This window comes from Mytilus galloprovincialis, chromosome 3 (assembly GCF_965363235.1).
Source record: "Mytilus galloprovincialis chromosome 3, xbMytGall1.hap1.1, whole genome shotgun sequence".
NCBI classification, from domain to species: Eukaryota; Metazoa; Mollusca; class Bivalvia; order Mytilida; family Mytilidae; genus Mytilus; species Mytilus galloprovincialis.
The window spans coordinates 69,993,739-70,015,425 of NC_134840.1; the positions used below are offsets into that span (position 1 = coordinate 69,993,739).

Here is a 21,687-nt window from a genome sequence, read left to right on the forward strand (position 1 = left end):
ATAAAATCGTTCAGATTTTGGTAAAAACTGTACTATTGATCCTTTTAATAAATATCGTCTCTGAAGTCCAACGCTCATGAGGTTAAGGCAAAATAGACAAACAACTTGATTTGACATAAACGCTCTCAATAACAACTTGCACAGAGAGAGTAATATGTCAATATATGAAACTAGCGAAAACATGATGAAAAGGCCAAATAAAAAAGTATGTGTGGTTCCAGTTACATCTGAAAAAAAGTTAGGGTAGGTAGGTAGGGATTTTTTTTTATTTAGGTTTTTTTTTTACATTGAGTCTATGGGAGCAACATTCTGACTTTAACAGTGCTTAATGAAAAATGACAATAAAATCTTTAGGGTAGGCTATTTTTAAGCCGAAAAAGTAGGGACAGTAGGATTACTGGAACCACACATATATTTTTATTTGGCCAAACTAATAAAAAATGCTTTTTTTTGTTTATTGATTTTATTTGTACAACTTTCTAGCTATTTAACAGTGGTGCAAATAAGCATCAACTATTCAAATATTCTCCTACAAAATGTTAATAACAATTCCACATTTTGAATGACATAGAGTATTGTACTACCCTCAAATTTGCACTTAACTGTTTGCTGAGCATTATGTATAAAAAAAAATTGAACTAATCATAGCATCACATTAAAATGATGTATGAAAGTATTTTTTACTTTTCCTGTAGTGCATGTTTGGCTGTGTCAGAAGAAAAATACACAGAAAACTAATTTCTAATATGGATTTTGACACCATGTAGCTTTAAAAAAACTCGCTGAAATACTTTTCATTATACATTTATTACTAATCATGATATAGATACTTACTAAAGTTTTGGCAAAGTATAATAAACAAACCAATTGAACTTGTTACAGAATTCTTATTCTTTTTTACAAAGCATGATATAGATACTAACTAAAGTTTTGGCAAAGTATAATAAACAAACCAATTGAACTATAAGTTCAGAAATCTTAACAACCTAAATTTATATATAAATGACCTTGCTATGAATTCTAACTTTAATGTATAAATTGGTTAGACAGGTAAAGCATGATCAAATGCATGCCGAATGATGACTACATGGAAGTTCTTAACAAATGTACAAATCACAGGCAGATTTAACCCTGTCCTTCCAACCTTCAAGGAGCTACACTTGGTAATGCATAGACTTTTACAAGTCCCACACCCCACATAGCTTAGATATGCACAGTAAGTGTATCTTAAAAAGAATAAAATTTATATGGAATTCATAGATAAACTAACTCAAAATATTATAAACTTTTCAAAGCCAAAATAAAGATAGAATGTATGACCTCTATAAAGCCTCTTATATCTCAGAAACTAAAAATACATCATCAAAGGAGTAGAGGAAGGAACTCCAATAAATAGCCCTTTTAAGTTTTTTTTTTAAACTTCAAATATAAAATGAAATCTAGTGGTATGCATTGCTAACCAGCTAAAGGGATATTTAAAAGTATAAAACAAAAATTGTGTATCTACTTCATATTTATGAATATTTTAGCCTGAAATAGGAATAGATTTCATTTTGTTTATTTTTCTAGAAATTTTCCCACCTATTTATATGATTATGTATGTGGCGCCACCCCTCGCCCATTGAAATCTGTATTGAAAAATAAAGAATATGGTATATAAAGACTATTTCAGCAAAAATATTTGTGGGTAAAGGTTAATTTTCAGAAAACCGTCATAAATATTGCAGAATTCTGCAAAAAAAAAAATCCGTCTTTACAGAATTTTATTCATTTAGACGTCACTATTGCATGAAGAATATGTTTTAACTGACACAATAAGACATTTTAACATATGTTTTAATCAAATTTCTATTACAATATCACAGTGAAAATTTTTCAGATTTTTAGAGCCCAAATTTTTAGTTAGTAAATCAACACCTTTGTTTATATACTGTAATAGCTAGTCAGAATTGAATATACATGTAGGTTGATAACAAATTGCAATACAATAATAAAGCTTTAAACAAGTCAGATTATTATCATTAACAATAATTATCAAAATTTTTGTAACACATGCCAGGATAGGCCACTCAAACAAATACATGTATCAATTCACTTATTCATATCACACATCATTTAGTCCACAACCACACGAGAACATCTGATTTTGGTCTTTCTGGTCATTCTTTTACAAAAAGATTTCAATATGATCCTATTATATCAATACCAGCTTTTGTTTTTTTGAAGGACAATAACAAAAGATGTCATAAAAAAAAATATTGTGTGTTTACAGATTATCAGCAGCAACATACCATATCATCACAAAATATCATGGTCATATAAAAATAGATAGTTCACAGCCTTCAAAGGAATGTATCCATTAAAAAAAATCCCATTAAAGATAGAAGATCCCCAAAAAATATGAATATTATTTCCACCATCCCCTAAACTGAGTATGAACCACAGTTTTTTCTTGAGGACTAAATTGTAAAATAGTTGTTATAGCATTCAACATTTGTTGTTTTGACTGAGGATCAGTTGTTATCAGAAACTTATACGCCACGTTTTTCAAATATTCCAAGTTAGCCCCTTCTCTTGATTTGTCTCGCTCACATTTTCTGATTTCTTCTTTCATTCCTTCTATTTTATCATGAAGCTCTTCTTCTCTTGTACTAGCAGTGACTTGTAATTCCCTAAGCGATGTTTCTAACTGATGTTTTTGTTTCCTCAGTGAGTTGATCTCCACATCTTTCCTTGCAATCTCTTGAGAAAAGAACAACATATTGGAATCATTCTGTCCTAAACTCCGTAAATTAAGAAGACGTGAAACTGCTTCCTCTTCTTCCGTCTTTTGGCGATTCAAATCTTGTGGAAGTTCGGCGGATGCACCAGAATCTGGAGGATTTCTTAAATGTGGATAATATGGATTGGCTTCAAAATTCTGATGTCTGAAAAAGTCCAATTCCCTATCTTTTTCTGCTAGTAATGACACAGTTCTGTCCCTTTGTTTCTTTATTTCCATTTCAAGTTCAGACATTTTATGACGATGCTCTGCTTCTGTTAGTGCCACATCATGTTTATGTTTTTCTGTTAGATTTATTGTGGCTTTATGGGAGTTTTCTGCTTTCTGTTTTAATTTTTCACATTCGTCTTCATGTTGTAGATGATGTGATTTGACTTTCTCTCTTAGATCTGTTATTTGTGATCTAAGGGCCTCTACTTCTTTTGATGGTCCAGTATCCTAAAACAAAAAAAGTTTGTAGTTTCAATATTTTTCTTTAGAGATCTATACTGATTTTCCAAATACTTTCACTGTACTAATTTTCATTTGCACATGTTATTCACACTTCTGATTTAAACATACATAAGTTTTTTTAGTGTGATTTTGACTTATTTTATCAATCAGGTGTTGTTCTAGAACCATTTACAAAGATTTTATTTTCAACCTCTATTTGATTATGGAAAACAGGTATATCAATTAAAATACCGCAAAAGATCACACATGTTTTGAAATTAAGGAAGTTTCATTAGACATTTTCTAACAGTTACAAAATGTTTGTTTAACTAAATTCTTGGTGAGAAGGGAGTGCTGACAATGTACCAGTGCCAACTATACAAGGTTGTCTACAGTACATTGTACACTTAGAAATATTGTGTTTTCTAAGAAAAAATGCACATAAGAAAATTATCAATTCATCCTTTTGTTAAACCAGGATAATGCAGAACAAATTTCTTTTTATTATTAAATCAATAAATGAAATCATCAAGGAAATATTATATAATTTAAACACTGAAAACAAATGCAATTGCTTTTGTTAACACACTTTTTCAATCCAAATATTTTTGACAAACCTTTGTGTTTTTATTTTTCAAAACAGACTGAGCTCGTAGTTTATATCTTTCAAACTCTTCCTTTACTTGTTCATAATCATCCTTAGCTTTATCACAGAATGGACAGTCATTTAAAGTTGCATCTTCCTCATCAGTAAATAAATCTACAAACATGACAAAAATTTATAAACAAGAGTGCACACGCTGAAATGTCTCGCCTTATTTACTAATCATTTATATTATGATGATAGTCCTATTAAAGTATAAAGCTTTATTAAAAACTGTCACATAAACTTAACATTAACCAAGATAACTAAACAAAGACCAATGAACCATGAAAATGAGGCCAAGGTCAGATGAACCATGCCAGGCAGATATGTACAGCTAACAATGCTTCCATACAACAAATATAGTTGACTTATTACTTATAGTTTAAGAAAAATAGACCAAAACACAAAAACTTAACACTGAGCAATGAACCGTGAAAATGAGGTCGAGGTCAAATAAAACCTGCGCGGTTGACATATAGATCATAAAATATTTCCATACACCAAATATAGTTGACCTATGGCATATAGTATTAGATAAAAAGACCAAAACTAAAAAACTTAACTTTGACCACTCAACCATGAAAATGAGGTCAAGGTCAGATGACATCTGCTCCCTAGACATGTACACCTTACAATCATTCCATACAACAAATATAGTAGATCTATTGCAAAAAGTATGAGAAAAACAGACCAAAACACAAAAACTTAACTATAACCACTGAACCATGAAAATGAAGTCAAGGTCAGATGACACCTGCCAGTTGGACATGTACACCTTACAGTCCTTCCATACACCGAATATACTAGCCCTATTGCTTATAGTATCTGAGATATGGACTTGACCACCAAAACTTAACCTTGTTCACTGATCCATGAAATGAGGTCGAGGTCAAGTGAAAACTGTCTGACGGGCATGAGGACCTTGCAAGGTACGCACATACCAAATATAATTATCCTATTACTTATAATAAGAGAGAATTCAACATTACAAAAAATCTGAACTTTTTTTTCAAATGGTCAATGAACTATGAAAATGAGGTCAAGGACATTTGACATGTGACTGATGGAAACTTCGTAACATGAGGCATCTATATACAAAGTATGAAGCATCCATGTCTTCCACCTTCTAAAATATAAAGCTTTTAAAAAGTTAGCTAACGCCGCCGCCGGATCACTATCCCTATGTCGAGCTTTCTGCAACAAAAGCTGCAGGCTCGACAAAAATTAAGAAGAAAATAACTGTGTAAACTTTTGTTTTCTTCGGACATGTCTGAGATACAAACAGTTTATTTTTTATGGGGCCAGCTGAAGGACACCTATGGGTGCGGGAATTCTTGCTACATTGAAGACCTGTTGGTAACCTTCGGCTGTTGTCTGCTCTATGGTCGGGTTGTTGTCGATTTGACACATTCCCCATTTCCTTTCTCAATTTTATCAAATATGGAACTTTCAGTTTATTGTTCCAACAAAGTTAAGATATTAATTATTAAAACATTGACCATTTCAAACAGCAATTTTATCAATTAAAAGCTATTAAAATAAAATCTTACAGATACATTTGTTAAACTGATGATAGAATTGTATAAATGTATAGAAAAGGAAGTTTAGATAAACTGAGTATAAACTGAGGAACTTACCCTTTAGCTTGACAGGGTTTTCTGAATGTTTGTTGGCAGATTTTAACAAGTCTTTGAGGTTTAATATTTTTTCGGCAAAGACCTGTGGATCAGCTGTATCATCATCTTGGCCATAAGTCCCTGACGACTGAGACTGACTCAGTGCCGTGTTCTCTAAATCTAACTGAGAAACTCTTTCTTTTAATTTCTGTATAGTTATTTGGTCCTGGCATTTAAGTCTCTCATATTCTCCAACGACCTTTGATATTTCTGAGAGTTTGGTTTCCAACATGGCTACCCTTTCTTCGCTATGTATAGATTGCTGCTGAAGTATCTTCTCAGATTCGTCCAAATTCCTTTGTTCTTGGTTTATATGTTTTTGGTTTTCAACCTAAAGTAAATAGAGTTTCTTTATTGGAAATTCCTTTCTATATTTCCTTGAATTCCAAATGCTTTTTTGCAGTTTAATTTTTTTTAAATCTGAATGAGTGATTTAAGAAAATTGCTTATCTTAGCAGTTACTGACCATAATTAATTCCATGTAATAATTTTAGTTTTTCTGCCATAGTTTAATTATATATTAAGGTAAAAATAGATAATATCAGGTTATTATTCGCATGGTATTATATTTTAACAATCAGGCAGATCTGATTTGAAGCTACATAGTCCATCCCAGTATTTTTTTTTCTTGAACAATTAAAATTATTTATCTATAAGTTCAAGAGTTGCAGCCTTTAATTGGTGATTGACAGTCGCAAATACAGTTTTATTGGCGAGGCATAGCAGAGATAGTAAAATAGATATTTGCAACTGTCAAATCAGAATTGACAACAGCAACTCTTATACTACAGTACTGATATTCGTATTCCAATGCACACCAAAACGAAATTGTACATTCATGACATTAGAGCTTGTAAAAGTGTAAGATTTAAGATATAGCTAAATTCTGCAAAACTTCAAAAATGATTTTAACACATTTATAATGTCTTGGCTAAACATAACATCATTAAAATGAAAAAGCCCAAATCAAAGATTACAATTCAAATTTTGGATAAAATCTCATTAAAACATTTTTTGTAAGCAGATTATATTTCATTTCGAATACATTATATTAATGGTACATTGGTGGATTCCAGCAATTCAAAATGATGGTCCAAAGGCATGTCAATTGTGGATTAGACAGTAAAAAATGTTCACATAGAGAATTCAATACAAACTTATCAAAGAAGGGCGAAAGATACCAGAGGGCAATCAAACTCATTAATCGAAAATAAACTGACAACGCCATGGCTAAAAAATAGAAAGATCTGTGAATGCTTTGAATGAGTAATGTTGAGGTTCAAATAAATTACGAATTGTTATATTGTTCTGTTTCTATTAAACAATTAGAAGTAAAAGCATAGACTAGTTGGTTTTCAATCTGGAAAATGTGTTACAATAAGGTGAAGATTCTAACTTCTAATTGTTTCACAGTGACAATATATTGCTTTTTTGATGTTCAGTTTTCATGGTTTTAACTTCATAAGAGTGAATTTTTTTAAGAATTTGACACTGCATAAACCTGGATCATCAAAGAAGCCCCACAAAATTTGACTTTACTCTACCTTGAGACGTTCCATTTGTTTCTCAAGCTCTAAGAACTCAGGACTCGGTTGTTTTGCCTTACGTTCAGATTCCCTCAGTTTTTCTTTAACATTCTGAAGCTCAGCTGACAAATCTTTCAGTCTTTTCTCATACACCTCTGATAAATTAGGAACTAGTTTTTCTTTTTCTTTCAAAGCTGCTGTTGCATCCTCCAGCTAAAAAATATAGAATTTGAAGTTTCTTTAATGAGCCAGCTCACAAACCCTCCCCCCAACCTGAAAAGGGGGATGTTTCTTTTTATTTCTGATTTCAGACAGTCATAGTGTATTACACCTAGTGACCTCAAAACCTTAATGGGTCTTTCTCTTATCATGTTTTTCCACAGTTCAAAGTTGCAATTCCATAAAAAAAATATATGATTAAGCACCAGGGTATCACTTACCTCTAAATGTTTGGTTTATATTTAGTAACTACGACCCTATCTTGGAAAAAGTTACTTTAAATCAATAAGGGTCTTCGTCTAAATCAAATATGGCCTGATATCAAAGTAATCTAATATAAAGTATATTCAGAGTTGTCTCATTGTCCATTAAACCTCATCTTCTTATTTCTATTCTTTATATGATTTAGCATCTGGAAACCAATTTCCTGCTGAAAAGTTCTGTATTTTTTTCTATAACTTAGACCATAACCTTAGACATGGTGACATAAAAAGCAACACAGATCTTTTTCTCATTCTGTGCGACTTGGTATCCATGTAATAAAAATAAGAAGATGTGGTATAATTGCCAAAAAGACAACTCTCCACCAGGGACCAAGTAACATAGAAATTAGACACTCACTATCTATCAGCAAAACCCAAAGGCATATTCAGCTATAAAAGGCCTGGAAATGATGTCCTATATAAATATATCTGATTTAACATCAACAACCACTTTCCTGCACAAAAATCAACCTAATTCTAGTAAATATGACCTTGACCTCAAAATCAATTCTTCATCTAAAGGGATGAATACCTGACTCTCAAACTGTTCCTTTATAATTCTCTCAGCAGACAGTAGTTTTTGTAATTCTCTCAACATAACAGCATGATCTGTCTGTTCCTTTTCTCTATCTTTCTGCTGACTGATTATCTTTGACTTCAGCTAGAATTAACAGACAATTCTTTTAGAATCGTAATTCTAAGTTTAACATTTGATCTATATTATCATCAGCAATAAAATCATCGGGTAGTTTGTGTTTATTTTACTCCTATGTTCAATTAGATTTTCAAAATTTTAAAGAAGTTTCTTAAGTATTACATGCTATTTTTTTATAAATACTCACCACTCCATAGACACAGCATAAAAATGACCTATTTTAGTTCATTTGTCATTCTATCAGTAATTTCATGTAGGTATTGAGTGGAAATTTTGATTTCATATAGGTATTGATTGGAATTTTGGTATTTAAGTATAAATAGGCAAGTTTGTGTTTGTTAAACATGTTAAACATGGTAAAGATAAATGTTATTTCACAGAATGATAACAATTGGACAAAGAAAATTTCATAAAAATTAAACTGTCCAAGAACTCTTTTCAGTTATAACTGTACACCTGTGTATTGAGCAGATGTTTGCTTTATTGTTGTATAATGGTGAATGAACGATCAAGTTCATTTCACAGAATAATCAAGTCCTTTTATCATAGGCAGGCGGGAAAAATTATGTCATCAGGATGCATCTAGTTTTTGCAGAAATAACAAACATGTTATATCAAATGTATAATCACTGATAATAACATTAACACTCCCAATTTTACTGGACCAGATTGCATTTCACAATTGATGTCTCTTCAGTGTTGCTCAAGGCTAAAATTTTGCATACCTCTTGTACTTGTTCTTCCAGCTGTTGACACTTTTGTTTGGACTGCTCTTGTTCTTCACTGATTCTTTTAGTTAATTCTTCATTTTCTGTCTGAAATTGTTTTCAATTTATACATATTTACTAACAATTTATGCATATTTACTAACAATTTATGCATATTTACTTACAATTTATGCATATTTACTTACAATTTATGCATATTTACTTACAATTTATGCATATTTACTAACATTTGCAACACAAAGGTTGCCACATGCGGAGCAGGATCTGCTTACCCTTCTGGAGCACCTACTGTTAACAATATTTTATTTAGAAACAGATAAATAAATATGTACATCAATACAATACATGGATTGGAAAACAAGTGACAAGTCACTTATACAAATTCCTCTCTCTGGAGCACCTGAGATCACCCCAGCTTTTAATTGGTTCATGTTGCTCAGTATTTAGTTTTCTATGTAATATTTTGTGTACTATTGTAATTAGTCTGTTCGTCTTTTTTCCTTTCTAGCCATGGGCTTTGCCAGTTTATTTTCAACTTATAAGTTTGAATGTCCCTCTGGTATCTTTCACCTCTCTTTAATAAACCAAAATAAACATGGTGATCATGAAATTCAGAAGTCTGTTTTTCTTCAAATTTCTTTTGTTGGATTGCTGTCTCATTGATGTTTCATCACATCTCTATTCATTCATAATAACTACCATATCTAAGACCCATCTAAAATTAATTAAGGATTTGTCAATGTTAGAAACAATGACATTTACATTGTCTGAATGTTAATCTCTTGATGTCTTTTGGTTTTTGTGCTATTTCACCAAATTCTATTAGAGTTCCTGATGAAGGTATATTTTGGAATGTTATTTTCATTTTCTAATATGAAACAATGAAAAAATAAACCATCAAATGAGATAGCTATGTTTAACCCTGCCACATTCTGTATGTATGTGCCTGTCCCAAGTCAGGATACTTTAATTCAGTGGTTGTCTTTGTTTATTTGTTACATATTTGTTTTTTCGTTAATTTTTGATACATAAATTATGCCGTATGTTTGTTTGAGTGTTTTACATTGTGGTTTCGGGGCCTTCCATAGCTGACTACGCGGTATGGGCTTTGCTCATTGTTGGAGACCTTACGATGACCTATAGTTGTTAATTTCTGTGTCATTTGGTCTCTTGTTGAGAGTTGTTTCATTGGCAATCATACCACATCTTCTTTTTTTATACATCAAATGAAATATCTATGTTTACCATACTCCAAATCTAGAGTTATAAGTTAGAATTACCAGAAGCCTTTTCTTATCGGCAACATAACTAGCTTCTACTTTTGATTTCTCCTGTGTGAGTGTAAACAGTGATGATGACAGAGTCTGTATCTGGTCCTCTCTAGGTTTATCATCACTGGAATCTTCATTGGCAGACTTGTCCTAAAATAGATATTTTATCAAATTAACAATGATGTGGAAAAGGAAATGTGCATTGCATTTTTGATACTGTAAACCAACTTATTTAGGCAGCAACCATTTGATTTTCTGGGGGGGGGGGGGCTATGGTTTTTTTTGGAAAAAAAGTTTGTTTCCAGTTTTTGGAGAAAAAAATAATTTGTTTTTGATTCTGAGAAAAAAAAATTGTTTGTTTCACCCTCAGCTGCCACTATATGTAATGCTAAAATTGAAAGAAAAAAATTGTTTTCGACTTGTCACGAAAAAAATTTGTCCAGAAAAAAAAACCATAGCCCCCCCCCAGAAAATCAAATGATTGCTGCCTTAGGGAGCAATTTATTTTAATAACTTTTTCAAGTAGAAAAAACTGTGTGAATGTCAATTGTCAGCAATATGTTAAGTGATTAATAATCTTTTGCTTCATAAAACTGTTTTTTTAACTTGTTTGTTTGTTATCTCATTGATAGTTACCCCACATCTCCTGACCTTTAATGCATATGTACCAATAAATAAAGGAAACTTAAATGTTTCGTGTGTTATCTCATTGATGCGTACCCCACATCTCCCGACCTTTAATGCACATAGACCAATCATGGAAACTCAAAATGTAAAATTTAGAAATTTACAACATCTATATATATATATATATATACAACTCGTCTAAACATCAACCCAACAATGTTAGATCTGTAAATTTGCTTTCGCAAATTTTAGGTTCTTCCCTCGCCGGGATTCGAACCCATGCTACTGTGATATCGTGACACCAAATCGCCTGCACTGCAGCCGTCCCGCTAGACCACACGACCACCTGGGCTCTCAAATTAAAGAGCTTTCGCTGGCCGTGTGTTACCTTTCCTCGTCAGTTTTAATCTAGCGGCGTACTACAGTACATGATATATAAGGCATGAAGATGTTATTGTTACAGATCAGCTAAATTATCTATAGTAAAGGATCCTACAAATTAATGTAATATACAGTCACAGAAAATAATTATATTTATAAGTACGTCTGAGTCAGTGACAACTCTACAACAGATGTATCCATCGGATCGCCATCAATGATGGTGATACATGGCTGTGTACATAATGTATATACAACTCGTCTAAACATCAACCCAACAATGTTAGATCTGTAAATTTGCTTTCGCAAATGAAATCATTGATGGCGATCCGATGGATACATCTGTTGTAGAGTTGTCACTGACTCAGACGTACTTATATATATATATATATATACAATCTAATGTTTATATTATTATATTCAGGATTTTGGATTAAAATCAATCGACCAAAACTTACCTGTATTATTACTGGTCTATGCTTACACCTTATACATTATATATCAGTATTGTTAAAACTTTTACCACTGACGAAGGCCATTTGTTGTGCCGAAATATTTGCAATTATTGTATATTTATATCATCTGTTCAGTTTTTACATCTTTGTGCGATAATATTCAACACTTTTTAGTGTTTTGTTTTCCATCTATTTATCGGTATTATTACACAATCTTTTAGGCTCATATATATAAAGCTGAAAAATATCCGAATATTACATCCCATACAAAATATGTAAGATAAAATGTTATTATTTTTTTTTTTTTTAATTTGACACTATCTGATTCTATTTGAGGAATTTAATACCTTGATATTTGCCAAAAGTTTTGACAACAGGTAGAATTTATAACACAGGATTCACAAAGGCATTCTTATTCATAGCACACAATACAAATAAATTTGCTAACATGATTACTTTAACCAAAGGAAAAGCAGGAACCCTATGATTCCAAAACATGCATCATGCAATTAAACCCTTGTTCTTTTTAGCTTGTATGCAAAAGGAAGTGTGAAATAAATATGTTTGGAAAGCTTTCAGGAATAATGCCACTGTTTTTTTGTTTTAAGATAAAATAATATTTGTGTCCATGAAACTCACCTCTGAGTCAAATAATAGAGCTAATAGAGGTTGCTAAAATGCAAAATGTTACAAAGCATACAACACCTTAAAACTTAAATAAATGTCATAAAATCATACTCATAAAAATGGAAAACTAGGAAAACAGTGGGCCCTGTCCACAATATCTGTATTGACCTGCTCAAAAGTCATCAAAAGATAAAGTTCTCTAGCTGCTTTGAGAAACTCTAAAGTGATTCCATCAAAAATTAAATTCAACAATTGAAACATTAAGAGGTAAAAGTCATGCCTGTATTATTGCAGGATTTATGGATGGGAAAACCACCGTCATATCAGTTAAAAGAAGGTCATGACAATTGCAAGTTAATCCAGCTCACCACAAAAATCTTTTGGATAAAATACTTATCATATAATTAAAGTCATATGAAACGAGTGACTGGTGAAAAACAAGGTTTATCCAATTCTTGAACCAATGCATGAATATATTATAAACTTAGTCTTCTGTGCATAATTTTATCATTCTTATGCAAAAATATAGTTTAATTGTCATTTTTTTTTCTCTCTCTGTTTTAAAGTGAAAATATGGCAGCTCATTAATTTTCGTGTAATGAAGCTGTAGTTTACTGATGGTCACCTTAGAGTAAACAATCAACATTTGAGCACGTGTATATTATGTACAATCAGATAATAGTTTATTTCAGTGATGAGAAGGGTCACGCTAAGTTCACTTTGAATACCGAAAAATATATGTCTGCGAATTGCTTCCGGGAAGCAAGTAATTAAAAAAAAGTAAACTTCTTCAAAATCATGTAAATGTGGAAAAATTAAAGACTTTTCTTCAGAAAAAAGTTTATGATGAAGACATAATCTTTCAATCAATTTAATTGAGGTCTGGAGCTGGCAGGTCAGTTAACTGCAAGTAGTCTGTTGTTATTTATGTATTAGTGTCATTTTGTTTATTTTCTTTTGTTACATCTTCTGACATCGGACTCAGACTTCTCTTGAACTGACTTTTAATGTGCGTATTGTTATGCATTTACTTTTCTAAATTGGCTACAGGTATAGGGGGAGGGTTGAGATCTCATAAACATGTTTAACCCCGCCACATTTTTGTGCCTGTCTCAAGACAGGAGCCTCTGGCCTTTGTTATTCTTGTTTTATTTTACTTTTAATTTCTTGTGTATAATTTGGAGTTGTTTTCTGTTGTTGTCTGTTCTGTGGTCAGGTTGTTGTTTCTTTGATACATTCCTCATTTCCATTCTCAATTTAATATGTACATAAGTTTAATAATAACAATTATCCATTTTGTTATAAAAAACATATTCTTCATTTTTTTTAATTTGAGGTTTCATATGACTTTAAGATCTAACAGTATATCATGTGTTACATATAGAAATTAAGTACATGAATTGACGATTGTAAATGCATACTTATTTTAAGAAATTTCAATTTGGACTTTTTGGTACCCTATTCATTGCTATTCAAGGCAAAGTATACATCAGAGAAGTAATTCAGACTTTAATCAAATGTAGAACTTTTAGAACTGCTTTCTGAATCTAAAAAAAAATTGAATACAGGATTTTTCACTGTTTTTTCTTTCTTACACTCTATACATCTAGTACTACATATATCTTTTAGATCAAGGTGAATTACATCTGAACATTGAAAAATTATAAATTTAGCATTTAAAATAAACAATTAATCATGTTTAATATCTACAATAAAGATATATATGTAACAATTATTAACATGATTAATTTTTTCATTTAAATGCTAAATTCATAATTTTTCAACATTCAGGTGAAATTCACTCTGACAGTTCTAACTGCATACAAAAAAATCTGGGGGAAAAATCAGCCCAATCACCTATACCTTGCCTTTGAAATTTGAATACAATGTTCTCTGGAAATACCAGTGGTTTATTTAAAAGTATTTGATATTTTTTTATACAGTAAAATAAATATTTCACTCAATTCAGATAAAATCTTGAAATAAAAATTGATAAGTCATCAACTAGTACATTGTACATGTAGTAAGCATAACTTCTGATCAATTTTAGACAAGAGAGACTTCTCTGAAAAATAATGTGGAAATAAGATTAATAATTTTAATTTTATTAAATTCTGTACATACTTCTTGGCTGACATTAAGAGGGTCTTGTATTGATTGTTGGTTTTCATCTTTATCTTTTTGTCTAGAACTGGTTAATGCCTTGATGCTAGCTTCCAAGGCATCTTTTTCTTTAATAACTCCTTTATAAGCCTGGATAACATCTACAAAAGTTTATTACATTTAATGAACACTGTTTCTTTAAGGCCATTTATATCATGTGCAAAATTTATAAGCCCACAAATTAATTGTTATTTATTTTTAAACCCCAATAACATTTGGTTTTGCTCAACATTCTCATTTTGATGAAATATTTTACCAGGTCACTACAGAGAATAGACAGTTCAAAGATGTAAATAACACACAGGGTGTTCGTCTGTGCTAACACAGAATGAGTTAACCCTAGTACTATCAAATAAAACCAAATCTTGTTTTTCTTGTTCAAAAAGAGATTAAATTTACATTGAATTTCATATCCATACTAGTACAAAAAATGTATATGTTATCATAAGTGTATGGTTATACATGTTATAAGATACTTTCATTTGACATTTTTATTGGTATTTTTGACATCCATTTATATTGTTTACCCGGGAAGATTTGGATTGTTTCCACAACTTGTATTCAAGACCTATCAGCCATTTTAAGGGTCCAATCCATAAAGATATTTATCATCAACCAACAGTTTAATTTCCTAGTCCTATCCTTATTCAAAACTTGTAGCTATCATGCAATTATGAAATTTACCTCTTAGCTTTGCTTCATACTTTTGTAACTTTTCCTTTTGTGCCTCAACTGTTTTCACTAGTTCAGATCGTGTTGCTCTATCCATTTTCCTGAATGATCATCCCATTTTACATGTACCTTTTAAGAAAAAAACACATCTTTATTTCATAAACACAACATTCTTTTTTAATCAGAGCTGGTAAAATAGCATATGCTGGTGCCGGACAAATAGCCAGTTCTATACAAATAGGCTATTTTGCCAGCTTGAATTAAGATATTGTAGCGTTGTCGTTTTTGTATGGATTCGTGTTTGTCGATGTGTTATTTTTAGGTAGTGTAAATTACGTAAAATCCATGTTCAAATGGCACAAAGAAAACAAACCACAACACAAAATTTTAATTCAAATCAATATGTAATCTGTTAAATATACAACATCAGTTTAACATCATAAAACAGCTGAACAATAATCCTATTCACTAACACAATATCACTCTCAAGTCTTCTAACTAACAATCTCAATTCTATATATTCTAGATGGGGTACCAGGCGGTTCTAAAGATACCGGGCGGTACTTCAACGGTTCTAAAGATGGGCTACCGGGCGGTACCCTGACAGTTTTCAAAGATGGGGTTCCGGACGGTACCCCGATGGTTTCATAAATGGGGTACCGGGTGAATTTAAATGATATAGATACTGTTCAAATAAATAAAAATATATATAAATAGAAATGTAATTTAACCCTAATGTATATAAAAGACAGACATCTTATATAATAATAAATTATACAGTCAAACTCAAATCACTACAATATTTTAATTACTCAGTGCCAACAAAATAGCAAATTTGCTTTTTAGCTGTGCCTGCAAAATAGCCACTGCCTTTTTATTATATTGTAAGCTGGTAAGCAGGGTTGCCAAGTCTAACACACATGTTCATGCTTTTTTGGCAGCATTTTCCTTTGATCTATTGCTTTTCTCTTTGGTCTTTTCAATTTTGGCCAAATATCACACATTGCTTCATTTAAAGTTTGCAGAACTGTGTAAGTAGGATGGGGGAAGTCAATTTGTCATGCCTTTCTCTTTCCCAAACAGGTTGGGAACTAACCCTCTATATGGTGATTATACCTGTATAGAGGGATAATCCTTCTATAGAGGGATAAAATTAACCCTCTATAGAGGGGTATTTTTGTTTAGAATGGATTAAAATCAAAATAGTGCAGAATGGCATTTTCTACTTATTATGGCAGTAACCTGCAACAGTTGATGCACCAATTGATGTACTTAATTTAATATGCACATGCCCAGTTTGCTGCTTATCTGACTAAATATACAACCTATTGTTCACCATGATTGAAAGCTGTCATGATCAGGTAAATTCCACTCACTTATGCCTCACTGAACAGAATTTCTATTGTTAGATTTAACATGAAATTTAAAGGTCAACTATTCCTTTTGTTGTTGATCAGGTGTTCAGGTAGTGGATAGGTATACAATAGATTGGTAGTTGTGTCACTTTATCAGAAAACTGGTCATTCCAATTTTTAGTAAAGTGCATATGTTGATGCATATAACATGTATAATGCGGGTGTTGCTAAACGGCGGAAACGGAAAACATAAGGGAAACGGAAAGAAATGACATCTTTTCTTTTTGGTTATCTCATTCACATACTAGGCTTGTTTTATAAAGTTTAACACATGTTTACAAGAGAGAAAAACAGAGGAATCTTGAAATTAAAAATAAAAGATATATAGCATAAAGTAATATAATTGGCAGGACATATCATGATGAGACTATGATTTTAGAATACAAGATCCCAGGCTAGATCATGCATACGTTGTTTATTTGATTCAGTAATCGGTTCGACTTTTTTTATTTAAAAAAGTTGAATTAATGTCAATAAGATAGTAACCCAACAGCACAAAAATAAATCAACATATGGCCTAAAAAGATGGACATTGGCCTCGATTCTATAGATCGGCTATAAAGTAATACATTTTGGGGGAAATGTTTTTCATCGATTTTTTCTTTTGTTTCATTTTTAATTGTCTTGAATTTTGATGTGGTGTATCTTGTTGCGTTGTTATGCATTAGTGATTTTTATGCCCCACCTACGATAGTAGAGGGGCATTATGTTTTCTGGTCTGTGCCTCCGTTCGTCCGTCCGTCCGTCTGTGCCTCCGTTCGTCCGTCCGGTTAAAGTTTTTGGTCGAGGTAGTTTTTGATGAAACTGAAGTCCAATCAACTTGAAACTTAATACACATGTTCCCCATGATATGATCTTTCTAATTTTAATGCCAAATTATAGTTTTGACCCCAATTTCATGGTCCACTGAACATAGAAAATGATAGTGCAAAGTTCAGGTTAAAGTTTTTGGTCAAGGTTAGTTTTTGATGAAGTTAAAGTTACATCAACTTGAAACTTAGTACACATGTTCCCTATGATATGATCTTTCTAATTTTAATTCCAAATTAAAGTTTTGACCCCAATTTCAAGGTCCACTGAACATAGAAAATGATAGTGGGAGTGGGGCATCCTTGTACTATGGACACATTCTTGTTGTTGTAACTTTTCGTTTATAACGGAAAGAAAACTAAAAAGAACCTAATCGGCAATGATTTATGGACAACAACCAATAAAGAAACCCATTAACTAGAACATTGTAGAATATAATCTTTATTTTTCTGTAGAAAATAATTAAATTGACAAAATCACTCACTATACAAACCTTTCTCACCCGATTACAATATTGAAGTACGCTGTTTGGTATTAACGTTGAAAAAGCAGATATGCATCTCCTAGAATTTAAAACTAATAAATACGAATTGATGTGAAACAAGTGGCGGAAAATTAGTAGCCTACATGGATATACGATTTGCACAGTTTCCTTACCAATATAGTCAAAGTCATGTCCCAGGCCTTTCAAATTCAAAATGTCACACTCAGTCTGCTTTAAATATCATACCGCTTAATTCTTCTCTGAAAAATTAGTCCATCTCAAGTAGCCGTGACTTTTTTTGCATTTTTACAATGGAAAATAGTCTCACTCATTCAGTATAATGTTTTACTATTATTTAAAATATTAAAAGATAGGCGAAAGTTACCACAGGGACGTTCAAACTCACAAGTCGAAAATAAACTGACAACGTCATGACTAAAAACACAAAAAAGACCGAAAAGACTAAAAAACAAATAGACAACAGGGTTCTCACTAAGGCGAGTCCATGAGTCCTGGACTCATCAAAATCTGTCTGGACTCACCATTTTCAAAACTGGTGAGTCCACAGATGAATCAAGATTGAAATATTTTGTATAGACTGAACACAGTTAAACACTAAATATCATCATTTTATAGCAAAAGTTTAAAAGTGATCTGAATTTGATTTCATTTCATTGCTCTGTTAGGAAATGGAGACTAAAATATTACTTTATACTGCAATAAAATATTTTCTTCTTGCTGTTGGACTCATCAAACCTAAAAATGATGAGTCCCTGGACTCGCCTTCAAAAATTCTTAGCGAGAACCCTGGACAAAAAGACAAACAATAGTACACAAAACAAAACATATAAACTAAAGGTGATGACAGCACAAAGTTGCAACTGCGATATTTACGAAAAGCATTGATTATATTATAATAATACAGCCGGTTACGCATTATGTTGGAGAATACTATATACAAATGTATATGTTAAACATTTTAGAGACAATGAGTAGCGCAAATGTACAAACGCATGTTGTCCGTTCATCAGGTATTCAGCTGGTATTGATGATTGTTGTAAAATTAGCGAATATTGATAAAATGTTAAGCTGCTAATTCATCAGTCAGAGCTCAGACATAAATAAGTCTGAATCTGCTTTTGACTCATAGAGGTCTAAATTTGTAAGTTTTAGGATTAGTCTCCCTTTAATGCAAGACAAAATACGACTTAAATAAGTCAAATACTGTTAAGCAAGAAATAATTGACCAGAATCAAAAAGTTGCAAATATAGACTCCTACAAGTCGATAAGTGATCAAAATTGGTTAACTTCAAGACCCATGCATATTTATAAGGAGGTCATGCATCTAAATAAAATAATGACAACATTGAAAGACAATGCTTTGTCTTCTAAAGAAAAATATGAATGAGTCTAAAAAATTGGAGATAATGTTAATTAACCTTACAATGAAACCACCTGGAACTACACTTAATGAGGAAAAACATCTGTGTTTAGTAAGGATGTTCAATAAGACAATTACATATAGATAGCTCAAGTCCTTGTGAACTCTGAGACAGGTTTTTGCTGTCATAGGTTGTGTAGTTTGGCCACCAAGTGAAATTAATTTTTTCATCAACATAAACAGACCTAAACAAGTCTGCTCTGAGCTCTGACTGTTCATTGTATATTTTTTAGACATTCTATGGCTTATTTCTCTTGGCCTTCATACTTTTGATGTATTGAGTCCATATTCTATTTTTTTTTTCTCATCCTACTTAATTTATTATGTCTATTCCTTTTGGATTTAACTGTTTATTTAGTGGTACATATTTAGTTGATGTATTGCGTACATGGGGGGACATAAACATTGTACTTGCCTCCCCATGCCGCTTAAGTTATATTTCCTTAAGAGCAACAAAACACATCTATTTCCATAGCATGTTTATTTCAAAGAGACAGATAACATCACATGACAAATATGCATCATCATCATACAAAGGGACACAACTCTCACGTCTTAACTACAAAACACATATGACCATACAGATACATAACAGATGTCTTCTTAGTTAATGTAATTATATAAATTGAATTGCTCATTCAGTGTTTCTGCTCGGTCATGTTCGTTTTCTGCTGGTTTTAGTCATTAGTGGTGGTATACTTTGAGAGTCTTTTTTTAATCTGACCTGGTCCTACCAAGCGAGCTTTTCACGTCACGTGACGTCCCGGCGTCGTCCGTTTTCGGCTTTGTTAACTTTTCCAAAAATCTTCTCTGAAACTACAGGGCATAATGTTACCAAGCACATGTCTTAAAGGAAGTCGTCTGACAGTTTTAGTTAAACTTGGCAACAATTATCACTAGTGTATCTAGTTTAAAAAGTGGGCTGGATTACCCTGCTTACCAGTCAAGATAACCGACATGGCTGAAATTAAAACATAGGAATGAAATGCAAGTGTTGCCTATTGAAAACCTCTATGAATAGCGAAAACCTGATGCGAAAAACATGTTTAGAAAGGTTGAGCTCTACCTAATGTTCATTCACGTAAAAACGGTCAAATGATTTCTAATAGGAATTATCGCCCTTATATGACACATTTCCCCCATGACTTTCCATGTTTGCCTATAGTATAGAAAAATTTAAAAATAGATAAAAACTATCAATTGCAAAAGTTACCAGCATCACAAGATTTACAAGGAGGTCAAAATGTCCGTTGAAATCGTTAGTCGCAACTTGTTATTATCTAGTCTTCGCTGATTTGACCAATTTTTAGTGTTGTTGCCAAATATATGGAAAACTATAACCAATCCTAGAAACTATTGAAACAAAAATAATCAGCAAGACAAGATCTACAAACAAGTTAACATTTCCGTTATAGTAAGTAGCCTTTTAAAGTAATGATCGACCTTAAATGATGGACGACTTTCATCTTCTTTTGTGTTTTGGGTAAAAACTGCAGGAAGAAGACAGAGAAATTTTTATCATGAAATACTCAAGTCTATAATGTTCCTATTGTTTAAGATGCACATAGACCTAGATGAATGACACGTGCTCTTTCTAGCATGATCTTATTTTTTTAGCTATCAATGTTATGTATTTCCAAAACTGTTTGCTATTTTCTTTGATATCTAGCTCCTACTCTATTGTCAACATAATTGTTGTGCGATTTCATTTATACTTCAGTCATTATTTATTTTCGTAGTTCTTTGCATTTCCCCTTATATTCCGTCCACATAAATATTTCTTTCCGTTTCCATTCCTTTTTCCGTTTCCGCCGTTTAGCAACACCCGCATAATGCTAGAGATTGCCTTATACTAAATTATAGTCAACAGAACTAGAAAATGCCATTCTGCCCTAATTTGCTTTAAATCCAGTGTAAACAAAAATACCCCTCTATAGAGTGACAATTTTATCCCTCTAAAGAAGGATTATCCCTCTATACAGGTGTTATCACCATACAGGGGGTTTGTTTCCAAACTGCTAAAAGCTAAAGGGGCAAGTATCATAAACTGTTATGGGGTGGAAACATATGAAATATATCGACTGGTATGCGTATAATGGCTAATGGTAGTTGACTGTCATATATTTCCGCCCCTGTGTTTGACCCTGCTATACTCAAGTATCAATATTTGGTTACCGTTGCTTGTTTTCTGGTGACAGATTTTAATTTTAAAGTTTAGAGGAAAACTCCTAAAACTGTCCGAACGTTACCGGAAGTGTGTTGGCATTATTTTTACTTCAACTTAAAAGGTATTGTGACAGTTACATTTGATATGAAACCTAGTTCTTACAAAAGTGAGCAAGATATTCAAAACAATACTTTTAAAAGGATGTAAATATTCAATAAACAGCTGTTTCCTACAAAACCGGAAGTAAAC

General features: G+C 32.0%; 1 protein-coding gene across 3 annotated transcripts; it reads right to left on the minus strand.

Moving 5' to 3' along the window:
• Positions 1 to 444: 444 nt before the first annotated feature.
• Positions 445 to 21,649, minus strand: LOC143068783 (GRIP and coiled-coil domain-containing protein 1-like). 3 transcript variants are annotated; one of them, XM_076243082.1, is made up of 11 exons: positions 21,630 to 21,649; positions 15,133 to 15,249; positions 14,410 to 14,549; positions 12,298 to 12,330; positions 10,208 to 10,348; positions 8,925 to 9,014; positions 8,077 to 8,205; positions 7,081 to 7,275; positions 5,498 to 5,867; positions 3,832 to 3,974; positions 445 to 3,220 (listed from the first exon to the last, which is right to left on the minus strand). In XM_076243082.1, exons 2-11 carry the CDS (start codon positions 15,215 to 15,217, stop codon positions 2,408 to 2,410), a joined length of 2,139 nt encoding a protein of 712 aa, XP_076099197.1. In that variant the 5' UTR covers positions 15,218 to 15,249; positions 21,630 to 21,649; the 3' UTR covers positions 445 to 2,407. The 3 variants fall into 3 exon arrangements, with proteins under 3 accessions (XP_076099197.1, XP_076099196.1, XP_076099198.1); XM_076243081.1 differs by lacking the exon at positions 21,630 to 21,649 and adding an exon at positions 21,447 to 21,547; XM_076243083.1 differs by lacking the exons at positions 12,298 to 12,330; positions 21,630 to 21,649 and adding an exon at positions 21,447 to 21,547.
• Between the last annotated feature and the right edge of the window lie 38 nt (positions 21,650 to 21,687).

Coding starts and splice junctions, on each gene's coding strand:
- LOC143068783 (XM_076243082.1), bottom strand. CDS start 15,217: ATGGATAGAGCAACACGATCTGAACTAGTGAAAACAGTTGAGGCACAA. Junction 14,550..15,132: donor GTATGAAGCAAAGCTAAGAG/GTAAATTTCATA, acceptor AAACTTTTGTAG/ATGTTATCCAGGCTTATAAA. Junction 3,975..5,497: donor AAACCCTGTCAAGCTAAAGG/GTAAGTTCCTCA, acceptor TCATGTTTGTAG/ATTTATTTACTGATGAGGAA.